The sequence below is a fragment of the Leptonychotes weddellii genome, chromosome 5 (assembly GCF_054177405.1).
Source record: "Leptonychotes weddellii isolate Sample4059 chromosome 5, ASM5417740v2, whole genome shotgun sequence".
NCBI lineage: Eukaryota > Metazoa > Chordata > Mammalia > Carnivora > Phocidae > Leptonychotes > Leptonychotes weddellii.
The window spans coordinates 85,124,778-85,150,716 of NC_138373.1; the positions used below are offsets into that span (position 1 = coordinate 85,124,778).

A 25,939-nucleotide genomic window follows, 5' to 3' on the forward strand; every position below is an offset into this window, starting at 1 on the left:
AGCGGGAAAAAAAAAAGCATTTCACAGAATCAGAGTCGTCTTCAAAAGAATGAGATGGTATGAGGAAACAGTTCTGTTGGTGTAATCTGGTTCAAATTAATGGCCCTACCATCCTTGAAGTAGAAGAGGAGAAGGTCACAAAACCATGACATGTACCCAAGCAGCCATGTTGAAAAGGCGAGTGTGGCTTTCCTGGCAGCTAAGTTCCCTGCTACCTTGCCAACATGCTGATTCTGTGTATTTAAGTTCCTAAGAAGGACCTAAAAGCCTTACTGGCGACTCTGTGTGTGTGTGTGTGTGTGTGTGTGTGTGCTTTTAAGCTTCAGCCAAAGATGCTATGTTGCCTTCTTCCCTCTCATCCGTGAAACCACAGTTTCCTGATCTTCTGCAATGACAATGATCCAGACGCCAGGATGAAGGGGCAGATAAATTATCCTGAGTTGCAAATTCTGGAATAGGATGCACCAGATAATTACTGAATTATCAAAACAACAGAATGAATGAGACTGAGTTAGAAAGTATTTCAGTCATATTAAAAAAATATAGTTTCTACGAAATACATTCTCCTGTAATATTCTGAGTACTGTAAAGGAATACTGGAATCCAATCTGGGCAAAGCAAAAAATTGAAAAACATTGATTTATCATGGTGGAGATGTTCAAAGTACGTTGTAACTCTATCTAGAAAAATCTTTTATGAGAAATACTATGACATCTAACTGTCATGCTGACTAACTTTAAATGTGTTACTTGAACATTATTCTTATATGTACATGTGTTTTCTCCTAATTAAATTGTGTCTCAAAAGCAAAATTCATGAAAAACAAAAAAGAGAAAAAAATAGCATGTCATATACTTCCTACTGGAATTAATTTACTTATAAGGAATTCTAAGATGTTAGGAGTGAATCTTGTGTCTGGCTGTTAAGTAGATGATAATTATAAAGCAAAGGACTGAAGCCAAACTATTAGAAGAGTAGACTGGTCAAAGAGTGAGTGAAGGCACAAGAGACCATGAGAAACCTACCATTGTATTGTGCTGAGAAGTGGGAGTCCTATGGCCACAAGTCTCTTGCGTCAGCAGAGAAACTGGCTGAAATTCCTCAGAGTGAGGCTTGTTGGGAAAACTCACATGCAAGGGAAGGTGAAAGGCTGGGAGCCCGTCACTCTCCTCTTCTTCCACTTTCTGTCTGCTTGTCACCATGGCTACCTCTCCATCTGCTTCCCCATACGGAGAGGCTGGTCGCTTGGAAGACATCCTGGAAGGAACAAAAGAGGAGAAAATAATGAAACCTCCACATAAATCCTTAATGCCGTCATTGTGTGGTTAGGGGCCATTGTAACAGAAATGCCTTTTTGTGCTGGCAGAGAGCAGGAAACCATCCAAATACCACTGCAAAGCACACACAATCAGAAACAATGGCCAAGCAGGTAGCAACAGAACAGTGCTTGTTTGTTGTGAGAATAATACACTAATATAGCACTCTCTTGTATTCTGGGTTCTTAAACAAGAGAATTCACCTAAGAACACTGCATAATGAAAGACCATTCCATTTTAAAGGAAAGAAAAATACCCATCTAGTTTTACACTTTGATAGACCTTATTGAAGACAGAATATCTATGAATAGCAAATACTGTTGGCAGTTAAAAGAAGGGAAAGAACTAAAATGTCTTTCATCAAAAGATAAACAAAATAAATGAACGACTGCCATTATAACAAATTTGCATTTCATTAAAAGTATGAGTATTATGAATTGTAGAAATATTGGTTATAAGGAAACCACAGACTCCATGACCAAAAGTTTGATATTTGCTTAAAGCTTATTAGGAATTGAATAAATTTTGCAATTGCTGTGAATCTTGAAACATTTGGGAATTTTTCTTTCCTCACCTCCCCATTCATTTTTAATATCAAACATGCAAAGTGGTAAAAAAAAAAGTGAAAATATAAAAATATTTCAGTTTTCATTTCCACATTCTACGAAAGACTTAGATGTGGATTCTAAGACTTATTTGCCCCTTAGAAGACCTAAGTAAGAGGGAAAAATCAAAGGAAGATGTTTTGTTTTGATGAGCTAATGCCTATAAGGAAATGCACTTAGACACTTAAAAATTAAACACTTTTTTTGGTATTTGAGTCTGACTAAGAATACTATCAGAGGTTAAAAATAATTGGCAAATATTCTTCATTAAATAGAGAGTTCCCTTTCCTTTCACTACAAGTTTCTCATAGAAGCAGTATAGAGTTAAAATTTTTAATTAAAAAAAAAAAAACCCTCTTGTATTTGCAACTTGATCTGACCTTGGGAAAGTTGTTATTTTTGCTCAACAAACAAAGAGTGTTTACAGAATCATCCATTCTTATTCTAGACCAGTGAGAGAGGAGGCAGGAAAGCATTAACGGCCACACCACTTCTTTCATATATATCACTGATTTTTAAATTTGAAATTTACTACTAAAGAGATGCCTCTAATCATTGCCAAATAATACTATTCTTACTGTGAAAAGTTTCAAAAGAACAGTGTTTTCAAGTACTGAAGATACATTATCAAGAAATAATAGCACAGTAGAAAAAAAATTAGGGCTTTGGAATCAGACAAACATGGATTCAAATACTGATTCTGCTACTTACTAGCTGTGAGACTTAGCTTTAATCTATCTCAATTTACTCATTTTTAAAGGGAGATGTAATATCTACTTGGAATGCTCTTTGAGAATAAACTGTGTACCATATGAAAAATGACTTGTAGAGCATTTAGCACAGAGTAGACACTCAGTAAACAATAGGTGTTGTTTACTTTAAAACTACAGTGTTACCTAACTGCCCCAAAAAAACCCAAAAAACAAAAACAAAAAAACCCAAAAAACTCCAAGATGAGGAAAGCAAATTACATCCTAAGAGTTAACCTGTAAAATCAACAGGAAATAAAAAATGCCCTGATAAGAGAAATGCTCCTTGGTCAGTCACACTTAACAATAAACTGATCATATGTATTAGCAAGTGCAAAAAAGAAATATGAATAGCAAGAAGTCTTGAGCAGCTGAAGAACAGAGAAAGAGGAGAAAATGTTGATGGCTCATCTAAAAGAGAAGTAGACTGGGCCATCACATTTCAGGTATCTTCAGTTTTTCTGATCTCATTACTAAGGTTTACTCCGAGTATACTCTTAAGTATGGAGAAAGGAAGGAAGGGGCTGGAGCTAGAATAGTCCTAGTCTCATTGGCAATACCACATCTATCACCAAATGGAAAAATTAAACTATATGTAATAACTACACACACTAGCGATATTAACTTCTACTGCTCTGCTTCCATGCTCTCCAAACAAACTTCTGATTGTCATGTAGAGAGTGGGCTGACAGAACAGATTTAAAATATTTAAGGTCTTTGTGATTTATCAGAGTAAATCAATAAAAGGACTTTTAATTATTTCTTGTTTTACATGTAGTTTGACTATAAGGAGATTATACATTTATACATAGCCATAGTATTTATGGTCTGCATAGGCATTATCACTGTTGGTGAAATTAATAAATTGGTATTCAGTGTCTACCTCAGTCTTATGTACAATAAGTCTCTTACTATCCAAAAACTCCAGGCTATTGGCAAAAGCTAGTCTCTGGGTTATTAAAGCAGAAAGCTAGATCAGCTGGCCTTTCCCAAGTTAATGCAGTTCTCTGACCTTCATAGAAAGCATGACTTTTTTGCTGATTTCTACTTTATTAATAGCATTATTAATAATGATTATGAAAATTGAAAGTCCAAAAGTAGATATAAGGTAGAGATGATAAATAGTTAAGACACTGCTACTCTTCTCAAAACATCTAGTCATTTCAATATCTAAATTACCTTTCTATACCACTGGATAAACAGTCTCTTTCTTTTTTTTTTTTTTTAAGATTTATTTATTTATTTGAGAGAGCGAGAATGAGAGAGAGAGAGTACATGAGAGGGGGGAGGGTTAGAGGGAGAAGCAGGCTCCTTGCTGAGCAGGGAGCCCGATGCGGGACTCGATCCAGGGACTCCAGGATCATGACCTGAGCCGAAGGCAGTCGCTTAACCAACTGAGCCACCCAGGCGCCCCCCCAAACAGTCTCTTTCTATATATATATATCTTTCTATGGAGCAAAAGCGTAAGGTCTAAAACATTAAACATGAAGGAATCGTGATGCCAGAAGGCACCTGATCCTAAAGAGTTACATATTTCATGATTATTTCAATTCCATTTTCAGACACTTACAGAATGTTCTTAATGTGCCGGAGTTGAGAATATTTTTATACAACTCAGGTAAAAGAAGTCTTAAAGATTTAAAACCATTTTGCAATAAAAATGCTCATAGTTCAAAAAATAGGCTACTAAATCAAGAAAAAAAGGGCAAATACTTAAATTATATAGAGAGCTATCAATCTGCTTGATATTTAGTCTGACTCATAGTATTTCTAAAAATGTTTATAACAAATCACCAATAATGTTAATTCTTGAGTTTTTGTTCATCTACCAAACCGTTTCATTTTGGACAGAAGAAAGTCCCATTCATTAAAAAACAAAAACAAAGTACTTTCAATGCTAAGTTATTATTTATTCTGGTCTCTATTTTATCTGTTTCTGATTTTTTTTTTTGTTATTTTCTTCCTCTACTATATTTCAGCTAAGTTTCTTCTTTTTCTAGTTCTTTGTGGTATAATGTTAAGTTTGCTAGTTCCTTGTGGTATAGTGTTAAGTTCAAACATTATTGAAATGTTTTAAGACAAGCATTTATAGCATAAATTTCATTCTAACATCAGCTTTTGCTACATCCCATAGGTTTTGGAATATTTTGTTTTCCTTTTCATTTGTTTTGAGACATATTTTGATTTGCATTAAAAAATTTCTTACTATTGAAAAGTGTTCTACCATTGGAATTGTACATTTCTATTTTCTGTCGAAGTTCGCTTTACGTATGTTGAAATTCTGTTTTACCCATGCATATTAACAATTGTTGTATCTTCTTAAAAAAACAAATAATATAGGAAGATGTATGATAATTAAAAAAAAAAGAAGTCACTGCAACTTTCCATGTATTGTTTATCTGGGATACGTAGGGTTCCAATTCCTGCACTTGCTTACATGACATGCTGTGTTGTCTTGAAATAATCTGAGGATCTAGGCTGGAGCATGCTCTTATGTATTCATCCAGAGATGATTTTTGTCATTCCTGTGGTAGGTGCTAGACTTGCCCATGAATAAAACTCAGACTTCAAAGAATATGACATGAGACAGACAAATATAATCCAGTGTGAAACTAACCTGTGGAGCTATGATGATATAATAGAATCTTAAACTTGGTTTTGTGTGTGGACAAGAAAATCTTCTTGAAAGAACTGATGTCTAATTTCAGGGCAAAAACACATGTCTAATTTGAACCTTCAAATCATCAACAACCATTTACTGATCACTTACTATGTGCAAGACCCTTCTCTAATGGGAATAAAACGTGTAATTCAAGTTCTCTTCTTTAAAAAGCTTAAGCACTGGTGGAGGAGACTTGGAGAAATAATAATGAAAGACAGTTCAGGTTAAGGGCCAAATGATTGGCCCTACAGCTGAACACCTGAGGGCTTCATGAGGAGCGGGGGACCCTGGAGTATTTCCGGGAATGGCTGACCAAGTAGATTCTGGGGGGAAAAGAAGGTCAAATGGAAACTGGGATAAATGGAGAGGGAATTTCATGTAGGAAGTGATGATACAAGCAAAGATGCAGAAATAGTCTTAGAAAGTACAATGTAAATTTAAGTTTCAAGCTGACTTAGGAAAAAAGGACATCGAGGAATATGGACTAAACCCTAGCTTGAGTCTATAGCATTCCTGGACTTGCTAAGTTACATGCATGGAATAGATAAGAAACAGCCTCCCTTATAAGGGGCATCTTGTTTTTACATGGAGTCAATTCTCCTTTACTTGTCCTTATAGCAATCTGCACAATCAGGCCACTCTAGTCCACATGTGAAAGTAATTTAAAAACTCCTAGAGTCCTTGACGATTGGCTAAGGGCTCTCTGTGTGCACTGTCAGCACTCTGTAAGTAGAATGTCCCCAGTTGTACTCAGACATGTACAGCCAACTTAGGGGTAAGGTAAAGGGTACGAGACTGCAACGTAAACTAAACCATGGATTCTCAAACTTGGTTGCAAACTAAAATTACATGGAGAGGTTTAAAAAGTACTGCTGCCTGAGACCCACTGCCAGACATTCTAATGTTATTGGTTCTGGAGTGGAGACGGAGCATCAGAATTTTTTAAAGCTCCCAGATGATTCTAATGCACAGTCAAGGTTGCAAGACATTTGCACTAGTCAGAATAATGCTCCTCACTCAAGATGTCCCAATTGTGATCCCTGAAGCCTGTGAATATGTTTACTTTACAAACAAAAGGGACTTTGCAGATGTGATTAAGTTAAGGATCTTGATATGAGGAGATTATTTTGGATATTCTGGGTGGGTCTAAAGTAATCATAAAGGTCCCTATAAAGAGGGGAGGCAGGAGGATCAGAGTCAGAGGGAGAGACTGAACGATACTAGGTAGCTGGCTTTGAAAATGGATGAACTGGGGCCATGAGCCAAGGAATAAAGGTGGCCTCTAGAAGCTAGAAAAGGTGATGAAATAGATTCTCCCTTAGAACCTCTAGAAGGAATGAGCCCTGCCAACATCTTGATTGCAAGACTTCTGACCTCCAGAACTGTCAACGAATAAATTTGTATTGTTTAAACCACTCAACTTGTGCTAATTGTTACAAAAGCAACGGGAAACTAATCCACAGTGTACACATATTTCTTTCACAGTTGGTATTTTCTCAGTCTGAAACCTTCCTAACCCAGATACACCCTTGCTGTTCCCTACCCTCATTTAGTGCCAACATCATTTCCCAGTGAAGCCTTCCTTGGTTGCTCCTCCTAAACCAGCACCTCCTTGCTCTTTTTAGCACCTTATCCCACCGACTTACTTATTGTCTCTCCTAGTATAAGACCCCAGAGGGCAGATTTTGTTTACAGCTACGTCCCCAGGACTTAGAATCCTTTCTGAAGATGGTTGTTTTTCAACAAATACTTGTTTCATAAAAGCTACCATCTAAAACCAACTCTCTTACTATTCTAACTATGAGTAGTTGTAAGATCTATTTTACGGGGCAAGCATATTTAGAAAATATCCTAATATTGTCAGAAAAAAAAGGAAATTCAGCTCAGTGCTAACAGTATCCTTTTAAATAATTTCTATGTAAAAGAATTGGTAAACCTGGTTAAATTAGGTTTTTAAAATATTAGTGAAAAAATCTTATAGTTATTTTTAAAATGTGTATGTAAAGAACTATAAACATTAAGTAGCTTTATGGAAGACTGCTACATTGTTAATTATTACCAGACCTATTACTGAGGAATCACCTATTTGCTGCTTTAGAATATGTTCTTTGATGCAATTCTAAAAAATGAAAGCATATACAAAGTGAAAGGAATTCACATATGGAACAAACATAAAATGGAAGACTTAGAATGGGAATTGCTCTCCTTATGTAATAGTTTCTTTCTTCTCTAGATATCTTAACCTTTGATTAATTCAGAGATAAAGTCCTAGGAAGCAGTGCCTTCTACTGGTTATTCTTTTGGAATGATGGTATTATTTCTTTTAAGGTTTCCAGTTATGTATAAAAATTTCAAAAAAAAAGATCTATAAAGAACAAACTCAAATTCCAACTTCTCTACAAAGCTTTCCCTTGCCATCACAGCTAAAGTGACTTCACCCCACCTCAAACTACATCATCAACTTTTATTATTAGTCCACATGAAAACTGAACATCATTATAACCTGTGACACTCATTCAATAGTTTTCCTTTCTTTTCTTCTTAGTACATAGTGTCTAAAGCTAGAACACGAACACTTGAAAAGCAGGAATATAATTTTTTAAATTTCTTGAATTTCTCATGGCATGCAGCATGTCTTGCACTTAATAAGATTTCAGTAAGTACAGGTCTATTTGTGACTATTTTACCTGATTTTTCCAAGATTAATGCTAAAGATATGATTGCATGATAAAGTTCTTTCCAACTTGTGCTGTGTTTTTTTTTTCCCCAAATAGTCTAATCCTCTATGCTGAATGAGATACCATTAATTATATGGCAGCACAATTCCTAGCACATGGCACACAGTGTATTTTTCTATGAATAAATACATGAGTTGCATGAGTGTCTATTTTGTGCCAGGCAATTTATCTTTACGTTATGGAGGAAACAGGCGACTTAGATACGAAGACCCTTCTGCTTCACCGCTAAGGAAATACAGTTTAGATGGAAATAGAAGTCATATACCCACTCATCCATTCATTCGTTAATGGAAAACATTTATTGGAAGACTACCATGTGCCTGCAGATAACAATGTAATTAAGAAATCGATAAATATTTTAAGGTAAATGACTTTTTATAAATGTGAGTACTATGAGAGACAGACAATAGAGAGATGATGTCTCACTAAAATAATCAGAGAATGCTTCCTACAAATTACGAGAATTCAACAGGGTAATGAAGGATGGGTCGGATGTCAACAGACACAGAGAAGAAGAGAAGATTCCAGACAGGAAAAATGACATTAACAAATTCAAGAAATTTATAGAATGATAAGGGATGTTGAGTAGAATGGTTTAGTTAAAGTAGGAGACTCTAGGAGAAGTAAATGCAGATAAGCATGAAAGACGGGCCAGACGGTGATTCTGGTTAAATCCTATCTCTTTTATTTTTTTTTAATTTTGTATATAACATATAATGTATTATTTAATGGCTAAGCAAAATCTGAAAGTGAAACCGAAGGCAGAAGGGAGCTGGTGATAGTTTGTGAGCCACAGAGTAACATCATCAAAAAAACTGTATTTTAGAAAGAAAAACCCTCAGAAATTAGTAACTGATAGAAGGTTGAGGGTGGGGACCAGAAAAGGAGAATGAGTGAGGCCAGTAATTCAAAGATAAACAGATTACTGGACTGTATAATTAAGAGAACAATACTGCTAATAAGAAAAATATAAAAATTAGAAAGAAAGGCCAATTTGGAGAAAAATATGAAATTCAGTTTTAGAAATAAATCTTTGTTGATTGTGAGATTTTAAAAAAGAAATAAGCTATCAGAATATACAGAACTTTTGCGGAAGTAACTAAGGCAGTATGTTCTTTGAAACACAGGTATAGAGTTAACCAATAATTGTAATTATTTCTCATTGACTTCTTCCACAATGCTCTGAGTCCATATATTTATTCTTCTTGTTTTATAAAATAGGAAACTGAGTCATGGTTAAATATCTTTTGTTACACTATTTGGTCTTTGCACTATAATAGGCAGCAGCTCAAGCCCAGAATTGTCTCTCCAAGGGAAAAACTGGAAAAAAATAGAGCAAGGGGGAGGAAATCTTGCAGTCCATCTTACTTTGGGGGAGCAGTGTATAAAAAGGATTAGCAAAAAAGAGAAGTCAAAGTAATAAGCGAAGCAGCGTAATTATTCTTGAAACAATTCTACAAAAATAAACACTCTGAATATGAACTTTTTAAAATTCTGGACCATGACATTTAACTTATAACTTCCACTAATTGCTCTCCTAAATACTTGTTTTTAATATTTACTCCTCATGTTAAATTTTAAGCATAGCAGAATGCATTTTTAAAACGATACAAAATATTTGAAGGGATGCATCTTAAGGTAACAATAAATATGGGGTATTAAAAAGTAAAATAAAAATTGTCAGTCCTTCATATCCACAGATCATACTACTTGTTTAGAATTTATGAGCCTCAAGGTTTTCTAGTAAAAAGACTATTTGTACAAGACATTTACATTTACTTGTCTGGTCTCTTTTGTAATTAAGGTTGTTATGAGAAAGCTAACTAAGATTAGGAATTAAACTCTACTGTTTATCAAAGGTATTTTCACAGTAGAATGTTACTTATCTAATAAGGGAAATCAACATAGATATTTAGCATGAATAGACAGGTTTTGATCCAAATGAGTGAAACAACCAACACTTTTGTGTGATTTATAAACATAGAATTACACAAAATTGGGCGCCTGGGTGGCTCAGTTGGTTAAGCGACTGCCTTCGACTCAGGTCATGATCCTGGAGTCCCGGGATCGAGTCCCGCATCGGGCTCCCTGCTCGGCAGGGAGCCTGCTTCTCCCTCTGACCCTCCCCCCTCTCATGTGCTCTCTGTCTCTCTCATTCTCTCTGTCTCAAATAAATAAATAAAATCTCTTAAAAAAAAAAGAATTACACAAAATTAGCATACCATTTTATTAAAGAAAAAACAGTTTTGTTACTCTTATCTATGAATTTCAATTATTATTACTCATATTTTATGGTTTATTTGTTTGTCTTCCCTCTTACATGTTTTGAACATCTTCATTTTCCTTCTAAGAGTCAGCTTTGTGTTTACTTTGTGAACATTCCATGTAAATTTTATAACCAAGTCGTTCATATATAATACTCAGAAGCCTTTTAAGTTGAAATTTTATGTGTGGTAAACATGCAGTATTTCAAACTTGTATAATTTTTTTCTCTTATCTATAAATCCTCTTTGCCATCAGTTTCTGATACAGAACATGCCAATCTCAAATACTTCTCTACCCTTTGCTTCCCACATACAAAGACCTCATTCATTATATTGCTATTTAGAAGCATGAACAAGTTCATCAGGTCCTGGCATAAACTATAAATGGAAGTAGAAACACAAATTTCATAGAAATATAAAAATGGACAACACAGTAATAAATAAGACTAGACTCCCCTTGTAATCCTTAGTATACATTTCACCAGAGTAGAAATTTATTTCTACTAGTATTTATAAACAAAACTTACCATAACATTGAAATATAAAAACAAAAGTAATTTTTGAGCTACAGCTACTTAACAATAAATTCATTATTGTTCTGAAATATAATTTGATTTTACAGAAAAATTTTTAATATAAGATATAAAAGTTCAAACTGTATTTAAAACTGTGTTAATTTAAAATGTTATAGTCACCAAGAAGGTTCAAAATGACCTTTACCAAGGCCATTCCCTGTATTTACCTTGTCCTATGTTTAGTTTCTGAGATGTTCTCTGCATTGAGATCAAGTAGTTCATTATACCATCTCTTCTTTCTGAAAGAATAGCACCACTTTTAACTTCTTCAACACCTTTTTGCCCTTCTTTTTCCTGGCATCTCTGACCTTACTAAATAGCTTTCTCCAGCCTTGTCCAGCCCACCAAAGAATCAGAGATGGAGGGAAGAATAAGAACAAGCAAAAAATGAGGAGGTACAGGGTTCTTTGCTAAAGGGGTAGAAAATAAAAATTTTTTAAAAATCAGAAGTTAAAGAGAGAGAAGACTTAGAAATAGAATTTAATTCTTTTTAGTACCTGAAAGGAATCACTGTCTCTTAATGAGTTGGACACAGGATATTTCAAAAGTGCTTGAATTAATGTGCCTAAAGTAAGCAATAAAAGTAACTTTAAAAGTCCATTTGTTTTTGTTTTCTAAACGAGAGACACAGATAACCAAAGGTAAGGATTTAGAAACAGTTTATGATAACAAAATTCCATCCTACATTGATTCAGAACTCAAAATTCGATTCTTTTTCTACTTTCTTCTCTTACTATTTCAATAATAATTGCAAATCACTGAAAATTCACTCTAAAATTAGACTATGTGTCACGATGAAGACTCTCAGAAAATTTCCTAAATAAAGAGATTGCTTTATTATGAGTAACCTAATAGCTGGGCTCCAGAGCCGAAATTTATCTAAACAAATAATTCTGCCAGCTAAAACTTCTCATCTTTATGTTTTATTGTGTTATTTTAACATTAATCCACACTTACTAAGTGCCTAAAACAAGAGTATTCCTGATAAATAAAAAGGTAGAAAGGGTATTAAATTTAATTAAACTCTACTGTAGTCATTCCATAATATCCTAATAGTTAGAAAAGTTAGTGTTCATTCTAAGTCTGACAAGCCTGAAGGAAAACTGGTTGCAAGAACATTTATGATTCCTAAATACAAAGTCACTCTAATAAAGAGAAGAGCTAGCAAACGTTTTTATAGAATTCTGTATTTTTTTGAAAAAATTACTATAACTTTTCTCATGATTTACAAGAATATAGCATTAAGCACTTTCCACTTAAAAAAAATCCTAACTTTATTTAACTTGTTTAATAATTATTATAATTTTATTTCCTTGACTCCAAAATAGAAACACTTTAGTCTGAGTTATTAACCGCTTGATCACAGAATATTTTTAATTGTCAAATACACTAAATTTCAACCAAAGCTACCTGAAGAAAACATAAAAAATGATTAAGATTTTTAAATGTTGAAGAGAAATTTCTTTTAAGTTGTAGGTAAAATGGCCAATTACAGAAGTTTGGAAGAAAACAATACAAAACCATAAATGGCAATTTGTTGTGAATTACAGAATTCACGTATCGCAATACATTTGTCATTAATCAGAAACAAACAGAAGAAGAGCATTCAGCCTTCAGCCATCTACAGGTTAAAAGTGTCAAAGTCCTTTTGTTCTGATTATTTATAAATTACTTTGAATAATCTAGCATTAGGATTTGTGGTTCTAAAACTTGTTATTACAGCTAGAAAGGGTATACTTTTTGAGGAAATAAAAAGCTTTTTCCATTTGAGTATGGGTTTTGCCTCTCTGACAGCTCCAAGTCCACAGGATGTGAAGGGATGATTTAAATTTTACATCAAAATTGTGACTGCACTAGACTTTTTTTCCCCCTTCTCAAGGGAGGCATTGTTCTTGCCTTTCCATAACCAGGCGTGACAGCTCCAGACTGGAGTCATACGGCTGGTCTCTGAGTCAGCGTGAAAGTGCTCACCTCCTGAGTCTCCCCAGATGCTCGGCTCCTTGTGAGGCTGAAAGCTGAGCACTGAGTAGCCACATACTCCATTCCTGGGACAGACAGAGGCTTGGAGGAAAAAAATCTAGGGATTAGCAAAAACTATCTCTTCCAGTACATGCTATAAAACTCTTTTATTAAGAGTTTAATAAAAAGTAACAATTTAAAAAAAAAACTGTATTTAATATGAGTACCACTTTCCTGAACCAAAAGTTGGGACAAATTGTTGAACAAGGTGTTGTGTACTTCTGAGTTAAAGAAATAAAGAAAGTCTAAAAAATCAGAAGCCTTTTAGATTTTTCTGAGACACATGGTTGCCACATGTATAAATTTCAGGTTATAGATAGCTGGATAGAATAGTGAAAGAATATTGTATGAAATGCATATCTATTCTCCAGATCTCTAAAGAAGTATCTTTGAAAATTGTCTGTAGAGTCCCTGCAAAGGGACCATCTTTTCTGCTATCAGAATAATTGGTAATGAAACAGGGATTAATTCTATTTCTATTGAATGAACCTTTCAGGGAAGTTTGAGAAGTGTTTGTGTCTTGTGTATATGTGCAACTGTGTGTGTGTGTGTGCATGTGTGTGTGTGTTTGCACACGTGCATGGGAGAGAGAGAGAGACAGAGAGAGAAAGAGGCAGAGGCAGGGAGACAGAGAGGAAGAAGAGGGGGCGGGAGGAGAAGACTTTACTGTCTAATAATATGTTAATGGAAATTCATAGTCTTTCTTTTCTTATGGAACCTCTCTATTAAAGATTGGACAGCATCATCTTAATCATAATCATATGCTAACAACTTTCATTTACTGTCTAATTCAAAACGACTGGTTGAAAGTTTTATGTATTTTGAAGAAAAAAATTAAAAAGTAGAAGCAAACTTCTCCCAAACTGTTAGCCCATAAAAAGTAAAAGAAAAAAAACAAAAACAAGGGAAATGTAATTCCTACTATTACTACTACAATGAGTAGCACTAATCTCTTAGTTGTTGCTTTCTAACATAAAGCCAGTCAATTTTTTCCATGTTGTTCTCATGAGGATATGAGTGTCTATGTATGTTCACATGTGCACATATATGTGGGCATGTTTGTAATAACCTATAAAAATAGTTCACCATAATCACAGTGAAAGAAAACAGATTTCCACTTATGAACACCACTAGTCAGGTGAGGTGCATATGCAAAAACAACAACAACAAAAAACAGTTTTAAGTAGGAAAGAATATTTATTTAGGCTTAATGATATTAATGCCTCTGTAAAATATCATATCACTTATTTTAATGACTTGGTCATTTTGACTCTCCCAGGAGACTCTCCCTATGGCAGAACTGCAAATAGGATATAACATTTTATTTTCCAAAATAATATTCTTAAGTACTTATTTTTATCCTCCTTCTCTCCCTCCCTATCTCCTTATCTGAGCTTCCTCCTAAAGTGCCCACCCCCACTCCCACTCTCTCTCTCCCCTCTCACATTACTGGCTAAGTCTAAATAAATAGCAAATTGTTCCATAATCAAAAGTGACTTATTCTTAGCATGGTGTATATCTTGAAATAAAATCTGTGGCATGTTTAATTTATTTAGGATCTAATAATGATGACAAAAATAATTAAGTAACCAATCTAGTTTTAATTTCTTTTGTTTTCAAAGGTTATTGTGAAATCAAGCAAGTTAAGCCTTCAAAAGCAAACCTCTGGAGAATAGTGCGTGCGTGTGTGTGTGTGTGTGTGTGTGTGTGTGTGTGTTTCCCCCAGCAGAAATGAGAAAGGAGGCTCACTGCTAAAAGGAATACTGACCGTCAGTGTCAAATTTGTTGAGAATGACTGTCTAAGTAGTCCAACGAGGAAAAATATTATGACCCTTACCCTCTTTGGAATCCAGATAACCCTGACAAGGAAAAGTTTATACACTGCTAAATTGGGGCCAATTTAGGGGACTCTTTAGTTCCATGCCCCATACAGATTTGGTTACAGCTTATTCCTACAACAGCTGTTGAAAAATGAACGAAGTAGAAAATATTTATGTTATATTCAAAATAGACAGCAAAGAAGATATATACAGTGCAAAAATTTTTCCTAGGACAACAGCTTCTGATGTGAGGGACAGGCATACTAGGCACAGGCAAATTTTCTGAACCTCCCGACAAAATGAAGAATATGCCATTATAATCATGAAAAGTCCAAAAGTAAGGGTTCAGTGCCAAGGACGATGAGCATCTATCAACCCAAACTCCAAAACAGCAGGATGCAGCTATGGTTGATGTTATAAGAATGCTGAGCCTCTTCTTGGTTCCTTTCATGCCAAAGCTTCTTTGCTTGGATGAATATGAATTAAATCCATAAGCTTTCTTATTTTTCTAGCTTGACCTCTAAACTCATTTTACGTCTGAACTGTTTATCTTCTTCCCCCATTAATCTTTCTGGTTTTAGCACGTTCCCTGCTAAACTTTAAAAGCATGGTTCATACTGCCACTGTGGATGAATTAGGAATGTTAGGTCTTTTCTATAAATGGGTACGAACTATTCAGTAGGAACCTAAAGGCTACCCGTTTCTTGCCCCTGAAATAAAAATTGAAAGGATACGGCATATACTGTACAGAAGAAAATCATCAAACTCTTATAAAGGTAGGATAAGTATGAAGACATAAAAAGATCTCACTACAAGGTTTACATTAGATTTCACACAGGTCTAACAGTAATGTCACTATCAAATTTCCATTAAAAAATTTAAAGTCTGTCATATAGATAAACTTTCTGAAATAAATAGCTTTCCCTATTTATTTTCTCTTTCCAATCAGTTTTATGGCTAAGGACTTACAACATAGATGTTCTTTAAAATACTATGTCACTATCATAGAAATGTCTAATTTCAGATGGTAATTTTAGTCAGTAATATAGCTGAGTTCTTTCCTATTCTGTTTATTAAAATATAGTTGATAAGAAATTTCACTGATTAACACAATCCATTTACCTATATTACCATAAGATCTGTCAGTACAAAAAACAAAAAATTCAAAGGTGTTCACTTTACAAATCCATAAAAGAAAAAGTAACCAAACAAAAACATCAAAACTTTAAAGTTGGAATCTTGCACTTCAATAGTGTTTACCATTTATCATTTTATAGGTACTCTGCCACATTTTCTGCTGTTCTGTAGTATTTCCCTTGAAGCTTAACAAAGGCCCAGCTGTATAAACCAGTTCTGTCAAAGAACATAGTTAAGGGATGGATAAAACAGGGAGGGGTGTCTTACTGGCTGACCACTGTCTGAGCTTATGAGGATAAAGGAGCCTTGGTGGAGAAAAGTAATCATCCATTGCTTTTTTTTTTTTTTTTAACCTCATTACCACATGCTAAAACATTTTTTTTTCCACTACCCAAACACCCTATTCCAATCCCCCGTGACTGAAAGATCTTTGTGTTCCAAAGGGAACAGATCTCTCCCCCACATCCTTTTCCCTCCTTTTCTTGTTTTTGTTTGTTTGTTTTGTTGTTTGTTATGCTGATTTTATGTTTATGGAGGCATGATCATTTAAAGACTTCCTAAAATACTGGCTTCCTCTCCATTAAACCATCTACACACAGTTCCCTGAAAACATTTTTAATGGCTAAATAAACTTACTTGTTTTGGATTCCTTTTTACCAAAATACTATCAACAGCTTTCCATCGCGAGATCTTTATTTCTGCTAAGGACTCTAGAAAATGATCTATTCCTTGAAAAGACAGTAAAGCATCTATAATTGAGGTAGGACGCGTGTTGAAACCCAGCATGTATCTTAACATTTTAAAGAATGTTTCCATAAAATCCTTACTTCAAAGAGCGTTGGCTAGACGCACACTCAAGTGTGTGTAGCAACGTGAGATAGGGTCCTGAAGCCCGAAGGAAAGTTTAGAGTGAGCTAATTAATCCTCTCAAAACCTAGCTCTTGTGTGTCCAAGAACACCAAACCAGGGGGGAAGATTTTCCAGAGATTTAAATATGCATTTCCTATTTTCAAGTTTGTCATTCCTACATCTCTGCTGACATTATTTATAAAGGACTGAAGCCAAATCCCACTCAAAGAGAGCTACCGTAACTGCACTGGTTAAAGAGTCAGCGGAACACATTAAATGCCCCAGGAAATCCCTGGGCAAGTGCCACCAGAACTTATATGGAGACAACATATCAACTCTAGAGTAAGTTCTATTTCAGGGTGTCCTCTGAGGTTGGGACAAATATTTGAATGTTATTAAATCCTCTATTTATCCAAAGCCTGCTGCAGCTGCACAGCAAGCCTTCTTCATACTGCCCTGTCAATGACCTACAGGGATTATCCTTTTTCAGATGGGGTAAAATAGGATTCTTTCACCAATCTGTATGCTCCTCTATTCAATGTGAAATGTACATTTATAATACAAAATGTATTTTCTTTAGACTGAACTATGTTGCTTTCAGAGCCTACATCTTCCCGCATCCATGGCTGGTACAGGTACTAGAGCAATAGTCCTTCATCCTCCACCTTGCTGCATGTACTAGTCTAGTTTCAGAAATAATCGATTCATTTTCTTCTACTAAATATTTGGTTCTTATGAAACCATCTGAACATATCAGAGTTTATCAAACCAACGCCTGCCTATGTCATATTCAAATTATCATTCGGAAGAAATGGAACGCAGAGACAAAAATACCCCATGGCAAAAGGGAGCAATGTTTAAAAATTCACTTTTTTACCATCATGAACTTCTCACCATATCTTTCATTAAAATACTTACTAAACTGTCCAGATATATTTGCAGATAATCTATCCAAGTTCTACAAAACCCACCAAAACATTATTTCCAAAAAGAAAACTAAACCACTAAAGATAGCACCATTCTGTGATGTCTTAAGAAAACTAATACTAAGTAAAATGATTATTATATATAGACCAAATGTTCTCAATACCAATACACTTTCCAAAGAGAGTATTTTAATTATACTATAACATATCTTCATGTTTACAAATTTTTACTTAAATGAGTAGCAGAATCTTAAATCTGCTCAAACGTGTCCTGTCTTATGTTTTTCTTCCACCTCTTTGCATTCTTGTTATTTTAAATGACTTACTAATAAAAGCTTATAATGATTCAAATATCTATAGAAATACTTTCAAGATATTACATGCCTCTTGTTATTTACATCTCCTTGCAAAAAACAGGAAGAACAATAGTATTGTGGGAGGCATCTGAAGATATTTTCTAGGACATATTTTTTTTTCACTTTGGTTTCAGAGAAGTATGAATGACTCTCATTAATTGTGCATTGATATGTGCCAATCACTGAGCTAGATGCTTTGCATGTATTATTTTTTGTCATCATAACAACTCTCTATTGGACTACAGACTTAAATGTAAGAGCTAAAATCATAAACTTTTGAAAGGGAAACAAGAGTAAATCTTCATGACCTTGGGTTGGCAATGGTTTCCTAGATTTGACACCAAAAGCAAAAGTGATGAAAGAAAAAAAAAACCAGATAAATCAAACTTCCTCAAAATTAAAAACTTTTGTGCTGGACATAATACTTTCAAGAAAGTGAAAAAAAAAACTAAAAGTGGGTGAAAATACTTGCAAATCATATATTTAATAGGGGACTTGCATCCAGAATACATAAAGACTTCTAACAACTCATGTATGTATACAGACATACATACTTATAAAAATTTATATATAATTTATAAAGAACTATGATACAATTCCTATCATAAAAAGACAACAATCCATTCTTTAAATGGGCAAAAGATCTGAATAGACATTTCTTCAAAGAAGATGGTACAAATCACCCGTAAGCACTTAAGAAAATATTCACCATCATTAGTGATTAGTGAAATGCAAACCAAAACCACAATATGATACTCCTTCTCATCCACTAGAATGGCTAAAATAAAAAAGGTCAGACAATAACAAGGATTGGAGAGGATATGGAGACACTAGAACCCTCATCAATTGCCAGTAGGAAGGTAAAATAGTGCTGCTGCTTTGGAAAAGTTTCTAAATAGTTAAACACAAAGTTATCATAGGGCCCAGCAATTCTCCCTTCCAGGTATACCTCTAAGAGAAATGAAAGCATATGTCCACAGAAAAACTTGTACATAAATATGCATTGCAGTGTTATTCGTAATAGCCAAGAGAGTGGAAGCAACCCCAAAATCTACCAGTTGATGAACGGAAAAACAAACCGTACCATACCCATGCAACACAGTATTATTTGGTTTAAAAAGGGGAAGAATGAAGGGGGGAATTCGGAGGGGGAGATGAACCATGAGAGACTATGGACTCTGAGAAACAAACTGAGGGTTCTAGAGGGAAGGGGGGTGGGAGGATGGGTTAGCCTGGTGATGGGTATTAAAGAGGGCACGTATTGAATGGAGCACTGGGTGTTATACGCAAACAATGAATCATAGAACACTACATTAAAAACTAATGATGTAATGTACGGTGATTAACATAACATAATAAAAAAATTTTTAAAAATGAATGCTGGTACATGCTGCAACATGGGTGAACCTAAGTGATGGAAGCCAGTCACAAATGACACACAATATACGATTCCATGGGTACAAAATGTCAAGAATAGATGAATCTGTATGTACAGCAGGTCAGTGGTCGCCTAGGACGGGGGGTGTGGTGGGGACGGAAGAGAATGAGGAGGGACTGCTAATGGGCACAAGATGGCTTTTAGAGTGAGGAAAATATTATAAAATTAAATTGTGCTGATACTTGCACAACTCTGTGAATATACTAAAAATCAGTGAATTATATACTAAATGGGCTTGGTATAATAATCTCAATAAAGCCATTTTTTAAAACTACAAAGTAGACATTATTGCCTCCATTTTATCTATAGAAACTGGCTCAGAGCTGTTACATAATTTGATAAAAGTCTCACTGAACTAGAATTTGGAGCCAGACCTGACCCAAATATCATCACATTTTCATTATAGAACATCTTTTTTTATGAAGGAACTTAAATATATGCTTTAAAACTGATTTTTTTCTCCAAAAAGTTAGAAGTATATTTATCATTTCTGTTGCTCTTATTTGGATACAAGCTTTTATGGAACATTGCGGTTAGACCTACATTAAGTAAATGTCTTTTTTTTCTTCTTCTGACATTTTTTTCATTAGTTGTTTTTTTTTTTTAAGCACGCTCTGTGCATCATCACCTTTTTGGAAGCACGATAAGCAAATATTTAATGATTGTTCTAAAAGAAAACCACTGTATTCTCTCTCTCTCTCATTCTCGCTCTCTCAAAAAAATAAATAAATAAATCTTTAAAAAAGAGGAAAAAAGAAAACCACTGTACAGAATCACAATTCATTCCTAAGGTACCTAGGGCACATGATGTTCCCATATCTTCTCATTGGTAGGTTATCAATTTTTACATTGATTCTTACTAATTTCGTCATTTAAATATGTTCTAAACATAAAGATATGTGTTATCATACTGCCATCATAGTTCAATCTGGAGGAGTTTAATCCAGTATATCAATCCTGTGAACACAGGTAAAGTTTTAGGAAGGTAACCTAACCCCCAGTTTATCTGAAAAAACTTCTAAAGGATTCACAATCTTTGTAAGTAATTTGCAGGATAATCTCCAAAATAATTATCACTAGGTGTTAATATGTGTTTTTTTTCCATCTTCAGGGCTCAAGATTAATCCATTTCCTATGAAATCAACTATTGCTGGTGCTAGCTGTATAATTAAGTCTTTAAAAAAATTATAGAGGGGAAGCAGAATGGATAAACTGACAGTATTTTAACATTTCCTTTTTTTTAGTAGTTTGTTTACAAATACATTTCCACGATTATAAAAGTAGAGCATGATCCTCAATTATTACTATTCCATGATATATATATATATATATGTATGTATGATATATATACATACATATATATATATATATATATATATATTTACTTGAAAGAGAGAGAGAGAGTGAGAGCAGGAACACAAGCAGGGGGAGTGGGAGAGGGAGAAGCAGGCTTCCCGCTGAGCAGGGAGCCCGATGCGGGGGGCTCGATCCCCCGACCCTGGGATCATGACCTGAGCCGAAGGCAGACGCTTAACGACTGAGCCACCTAGGCACCCCTATTCCATGATATATTTTAAGATTTGTTCCACTTATGATAGTAGTTTGAATTGATTTAGGTCAATCCAGCACAGGCTTAGTTAAATCGACATTGATTTGCCTGGACAAGTAGCTTTAAACCTATTTAGAACTCAGAGTTTCCTTGAGGTGTATCAGAAGCAAGTGTTTCAATTGTCAGTTCTTTAAAAATGAGCTCTACAATGGTGGAGAACAAAGAAATGAATCAGAGGGAAGAGGCACAGATATTTGGGTAATAACAGTAAGAACTATGAGCTATGTAAATGCAAGCACTAAAGCACAGGGAGCTTATTGATTCCAAAGGACGCAGATATTTTAACAATCAATTACTATTATCATTACTAATTAAGGAATTGTTTCTAAAATCTGCGTAGTAGTTCACAGTGATTCTTTTTTATCTTAGTTTAAATTAAGCACAACTTTTGTACTGCAGTAACTAATCTCCTTGAAAGTCCTAGATTTAAATACAGAAACCTCACATCCTGGTCTTTATCTCCGTTACTGAAACCCATCTAACAGACTTTTTAATCCAGAAGAGACTTTTTAACCAAAATTGAAGTGAATTTACTCACTTTGCATTTTGAACCTCATGAGTTCTCGGTGAGCTACTGACTTTGGATTGTAAACTCTTTGAACCACAAACAATTTTACTCATTTTTCAATCTCATGCACGATCCAGCACAGAGCATAACAAACCAAACTGGAGGCACGAGGGTAACATTTCAGAGCATGTGCCCTGGTTAGACAAACCTGGGCTGAGTCTTACTTACGCTATTTCCTAGGTCTGTGACTTTGACCATGTTACTTAACCTCTCTGAGTCTCCGTTTTCTTACTAGAGGAAATATAAATATTACATTATTTGTACATTTTGAGGGAAGTAAATGAGTACCAATAAAAGCATGCAGCACTGTACCAAACACATTACATGTACTTAATAAATGTTATCTATTCTTATTGTTGGTATTTGGAATTCAATTGAATTGAACTGAATCTAATTTAAACCACTCAAGTGTAAAGCATAGTTAAGGTTAGGATATGACACAATCTAATTAGCTATGAGAAGCCATCTGTGTTTAATATATTTGGACCTATGAAAAGGAGCCAAGAGTTATTTTAATATTTCTATACAGCCAAAATTTTTATTTTTGAATAAAAAAATAAGATTTAGAACTCACTGCACAAGGCTCAGATTTCTGAATCTTGCTGGAAAAGTGAGTAATCAAGTTCTACTATGTGGCATTGCAGCATCTGGGACCTTCAAATAATTTTAATTTCAATTTAAGTTAAAAGAAATCACTATTGAGTGACACCGAGAGTGATGCTAGCAGTCTTCCTACTACCGGCATACTAAAATTTCATCCCATTGCTAGAAATTCAGAATATGGTTTTTGCTGTATGACATTTATTGCCAAACAACTTTTATAAAATATGTTCCTTCCACCTGCTTCTTGAGGGTGAGCTGAATCCCCTTAGGATAAAGGAGAGTAGGATATGTTTTATAAGATTCAGTCACTGTAAAAGTTTCATTAGAAATTGCTATTCACATAAACAATTTCCCCATTCTATGTGTAGGACTTAAGACTTCCAGACAAAGAAATGGGTTTGTATTGTACAAAATAAATGTAGGACACAGGCGCGTTGTATCACTGGACTTGCTGCTCTTGGCATTGTAAGGAACTCACAGTCTGGTTTAGATTGATATCTAGCATTTTTTACAGCCATCTGATTGAGAACCCTGAAGATAAACCCCAAAAGGTTAATTTTTAAAAAATCAAGCCATCACAAGAGTGAAAGGAAAAAAATAGAATTTCTTTTTCAGTCTATGTAACTATTTAGCTACTGAAAGTTGATTAACACTATTCTTTCCCTATACATTATCATCCATAATTTTAACTATATCCATTCCCCCGAACGACCCTGTAGTTCACCTAAAAACATTCTGTATTTCTAATAAAATGTTTTAAAACAAACACGCCAAGAGAAAACCATTGAGTTAAAATGCTCTGTCAATCGCTTGGCAAAAGAAAATCAGTCGAAAATGTGCAGTTCCAGGTAGATTTCTGCTGGCTGCCACCAAAAAGCAGACTGAAATAATAGCCACTTCAAAATGGAGTGATGTCAAGATAGTTTAAACACCACCAATTACTTGCCATATGGACTATATCCCCTCAGTTCATGGACTATTTAGAAACTATTCAGAATTAATAAGCACTGCTGCCACACTACTGTCAAGAAATGTAAACCCTTATTCATATTTTGGAGGAACTGAGGGTAAATATAAGAAACAGTAAAGAACTATAATCTAAGGGGAAATACATTTAAATTACATTGTCTGTTGAACCTCAATGTTAGCAACGTTGTTTTAATTGCGAACACTGGGTAAAATAGGTTTTATAAAAAAAAATAATAATAACCACGGTAACCTTCCTGATTCTTGGAAGCCCACAGAGCATTATCAAGGAATGCTTTATTCGAATTCCCACTTCAGTGTTAACATGGGCCTCATTCCAGGAGCTACCACTAAAGTTCAGGTCTTAAACATTTTTACCAACTTGCGTATTAATTTCTGCCTCTGTGGAATTTCTATTAGGGGATTTTGAATATCTAAAGAAAGTGTCAACTTCTAACATTTTATACATGGATTTGTGTGTGTGTGTGTGCGTGCTTTGTATGGCACACCCAGATCACTATGTAGATCAAAGAAAACTGCTGAAAGGTAACCTTCTGCTATGTCCTTTTATTTTTTTTTTCAGATTTATTTTAGGAGACAAAACCAGAACCAGAACTGTTCACTCATTTAATATTTATTGAGTGTCTACTATGTGCCAGAGTGCCCTATACTGAGAAAGCTAGCACATAAACACTTACAAAGCTATGGAATATACAAAAGATTTACAGATAGTGACAAGAAAATAAGAGTTAAAAGCAGACATTAAGAGAAGCTACATTTAGGCTCAGTGTTAAAAAGAACCTTCTAACTGTCAGAGCCACCAAAAAAAGAATTGTCTCTTGAGATAATGAGATTCACAACACTTTAAGTCCAAACAGAAGACAGATCATGTATCAGAAATACTATAGAGAAGATTCACACATTATCTCTAAAAGTTTGGACTAGTTGACCATTATGGTTCTTTCCGATGCTGGTATTTTATTCTTCTCATAAAGAATGGGTATGACAGGGGCGCCTGGGTGGCTCAGTTGGTTAAGCGACTGCCTTCGGCTCAGGTCATGATCCTGGAGTCCCGGGATCGAGTCCCACGTGGGGCTCCCTGCTCAGCGGGGAGTCTGCTTCTCCCTCGGACCCTCCCCCCTCTCATGCTCTCTCTATCTCATTCTCTCTCTCAAATAAATAAATAAAATCTTTAAAAAAAAAAAAAAGAATGGGTATGATTTTCTAATACTATTATGGTATATATTATGGTAAGCACCAGAATTTAATGGGTCTAAGATGAGAGTACAAAAATGTTGGAAAACGGAAATTGTAATAGTATAAATAAGAAGTTCCATAAGAACCAATCAATTGGACATCTATTAACTGTGGATAACTCCTCATGATATGGTAATTGATAATGTGAATATTTCATAAATTATACAGATTATACAGTATACTTTCCTTCATTTAAAGATAATATTACAAAAACTGATAATAACTTAAATGAGTTATATTCTAAGACTGGTGGTAGATCCAAAATGATTAATCTTTCATTATTCTTCTTTTAAGCCATTCCCATGCATTTAGGTTTAATATAAATATAGGCAGACATATGAACATACTATATGCATATTTTATGCCTACTAACAACACAACTCTTATTATTTTCCTTAACTTTCTGTTTTTCCATTTCCTAATGAATTTTTAGGTTCTTTTATCTAGAACTTTTTTTCTTACTCAAAGTATTTCAAAGCATATGGTTCCTAGAGATTTCTAATTTGGGGTAACACAGGCATGCAATTTTAACATCCTCTCTTTCCTCTAAGTGTCATGTAGCCTTCTACTACAAAGAAAAGACTAATACTAAGTCTTAAATTATCAATTGTAATACCAAAGGCCAGTCATCATCAAAATCTTAGGATTAACCAAACACTCAAATAAAATTTCTCCTATAACTCATCTCAGGTAATGAATCCGACTCTTTGCTGACTATATTTCTAGGTGTAAAGGTTTAGTATATACTAAGCTTCTGCTATCTTTGATCGTATCTTTCAAATATTTTGTTTATATTTCAGGAATTTACATATATATACATATATATATATATGTATATATACAAAGAGAACAATGCTCCCTAAATCATCTTTTTTAATATTTTGTCTAAAAGAGTCATTCTAAAAAAATTTTTTTCAAATAAAAATCAGGATACACTGTAGAAAGTCACAAGAATCCAGAGACAGAAAGGCACTGGCCAGGTAATACCAGTGACTAGAGAAGGTGGCTGTGCAGGTGCCTGACTGTGTGGGGGTCCTGCGGACAGGCTCACGGAGAAACCTGCAGAACAGATGCTCAGGCTAGAGGCTGCTGTGAGCTTGCTCGGGCTCAAGGTCTTCAGGTGGGAATGCTGGCCCAATGTGACCAAAACATACAATTGTAAGGGGGAAAAAAACCCAACTTGGATTTTTATGGGAAATGTCCAAAATTTTAATGTCAGTAAAACCAAAAGAAAAGCAACAAAAACCAAGAGCCAGTCTATCAATTTGTGACCTTTGGTTTAAGGTGAATGTAAGAGTGAACAGAATGTTCGATATGATAACTGTTGCAGACTATCTCAGTATTGGTTGTCACTTTTGCTATAGTTCTTTCATTTAAATATGAAATTAATGAATATAGTTAATACTTCTGTAGCCTCTAATAAACCACTAAGTGAAATATATCTCTATATCTGCCTGCATACCTTTTGACCTATCTACCTAT

General features: G+C 34.6%; 1 protein-coding gene across 17 annotated transcripts in view; it reads right to left on the reverse strand.

Moving 5' to 3' along the window:
• SOX5 (SRY-box transcription factor 5) overlaps window positions 1–25,939 on the reverse strand; it is a 993,366-nt gene that overhangs the window by 355,149 nt on the left and 612,278 nt on the right. For 15 of the 17 annotated variants that reach the window (XM_081821346.1, XM_081821353.1, XM_081821350.1 and 12 more), the window contains one exon: window positions 1,026–1,257. In XM_081821346.1, the coding sequence (XP_081677472.1) occupies window positions 1,026–1,256 (231 nt within the window). In that variant the 5' untranslated portion in view covers window position 1,257. The remainder of the gene's footprint in view (window positions 1–1,025; window positions 1,258–25,939) is intronic. The other 2 variants (XM_031032931.2, XM_031032925.2) reach the window with 1 other exon arrangement.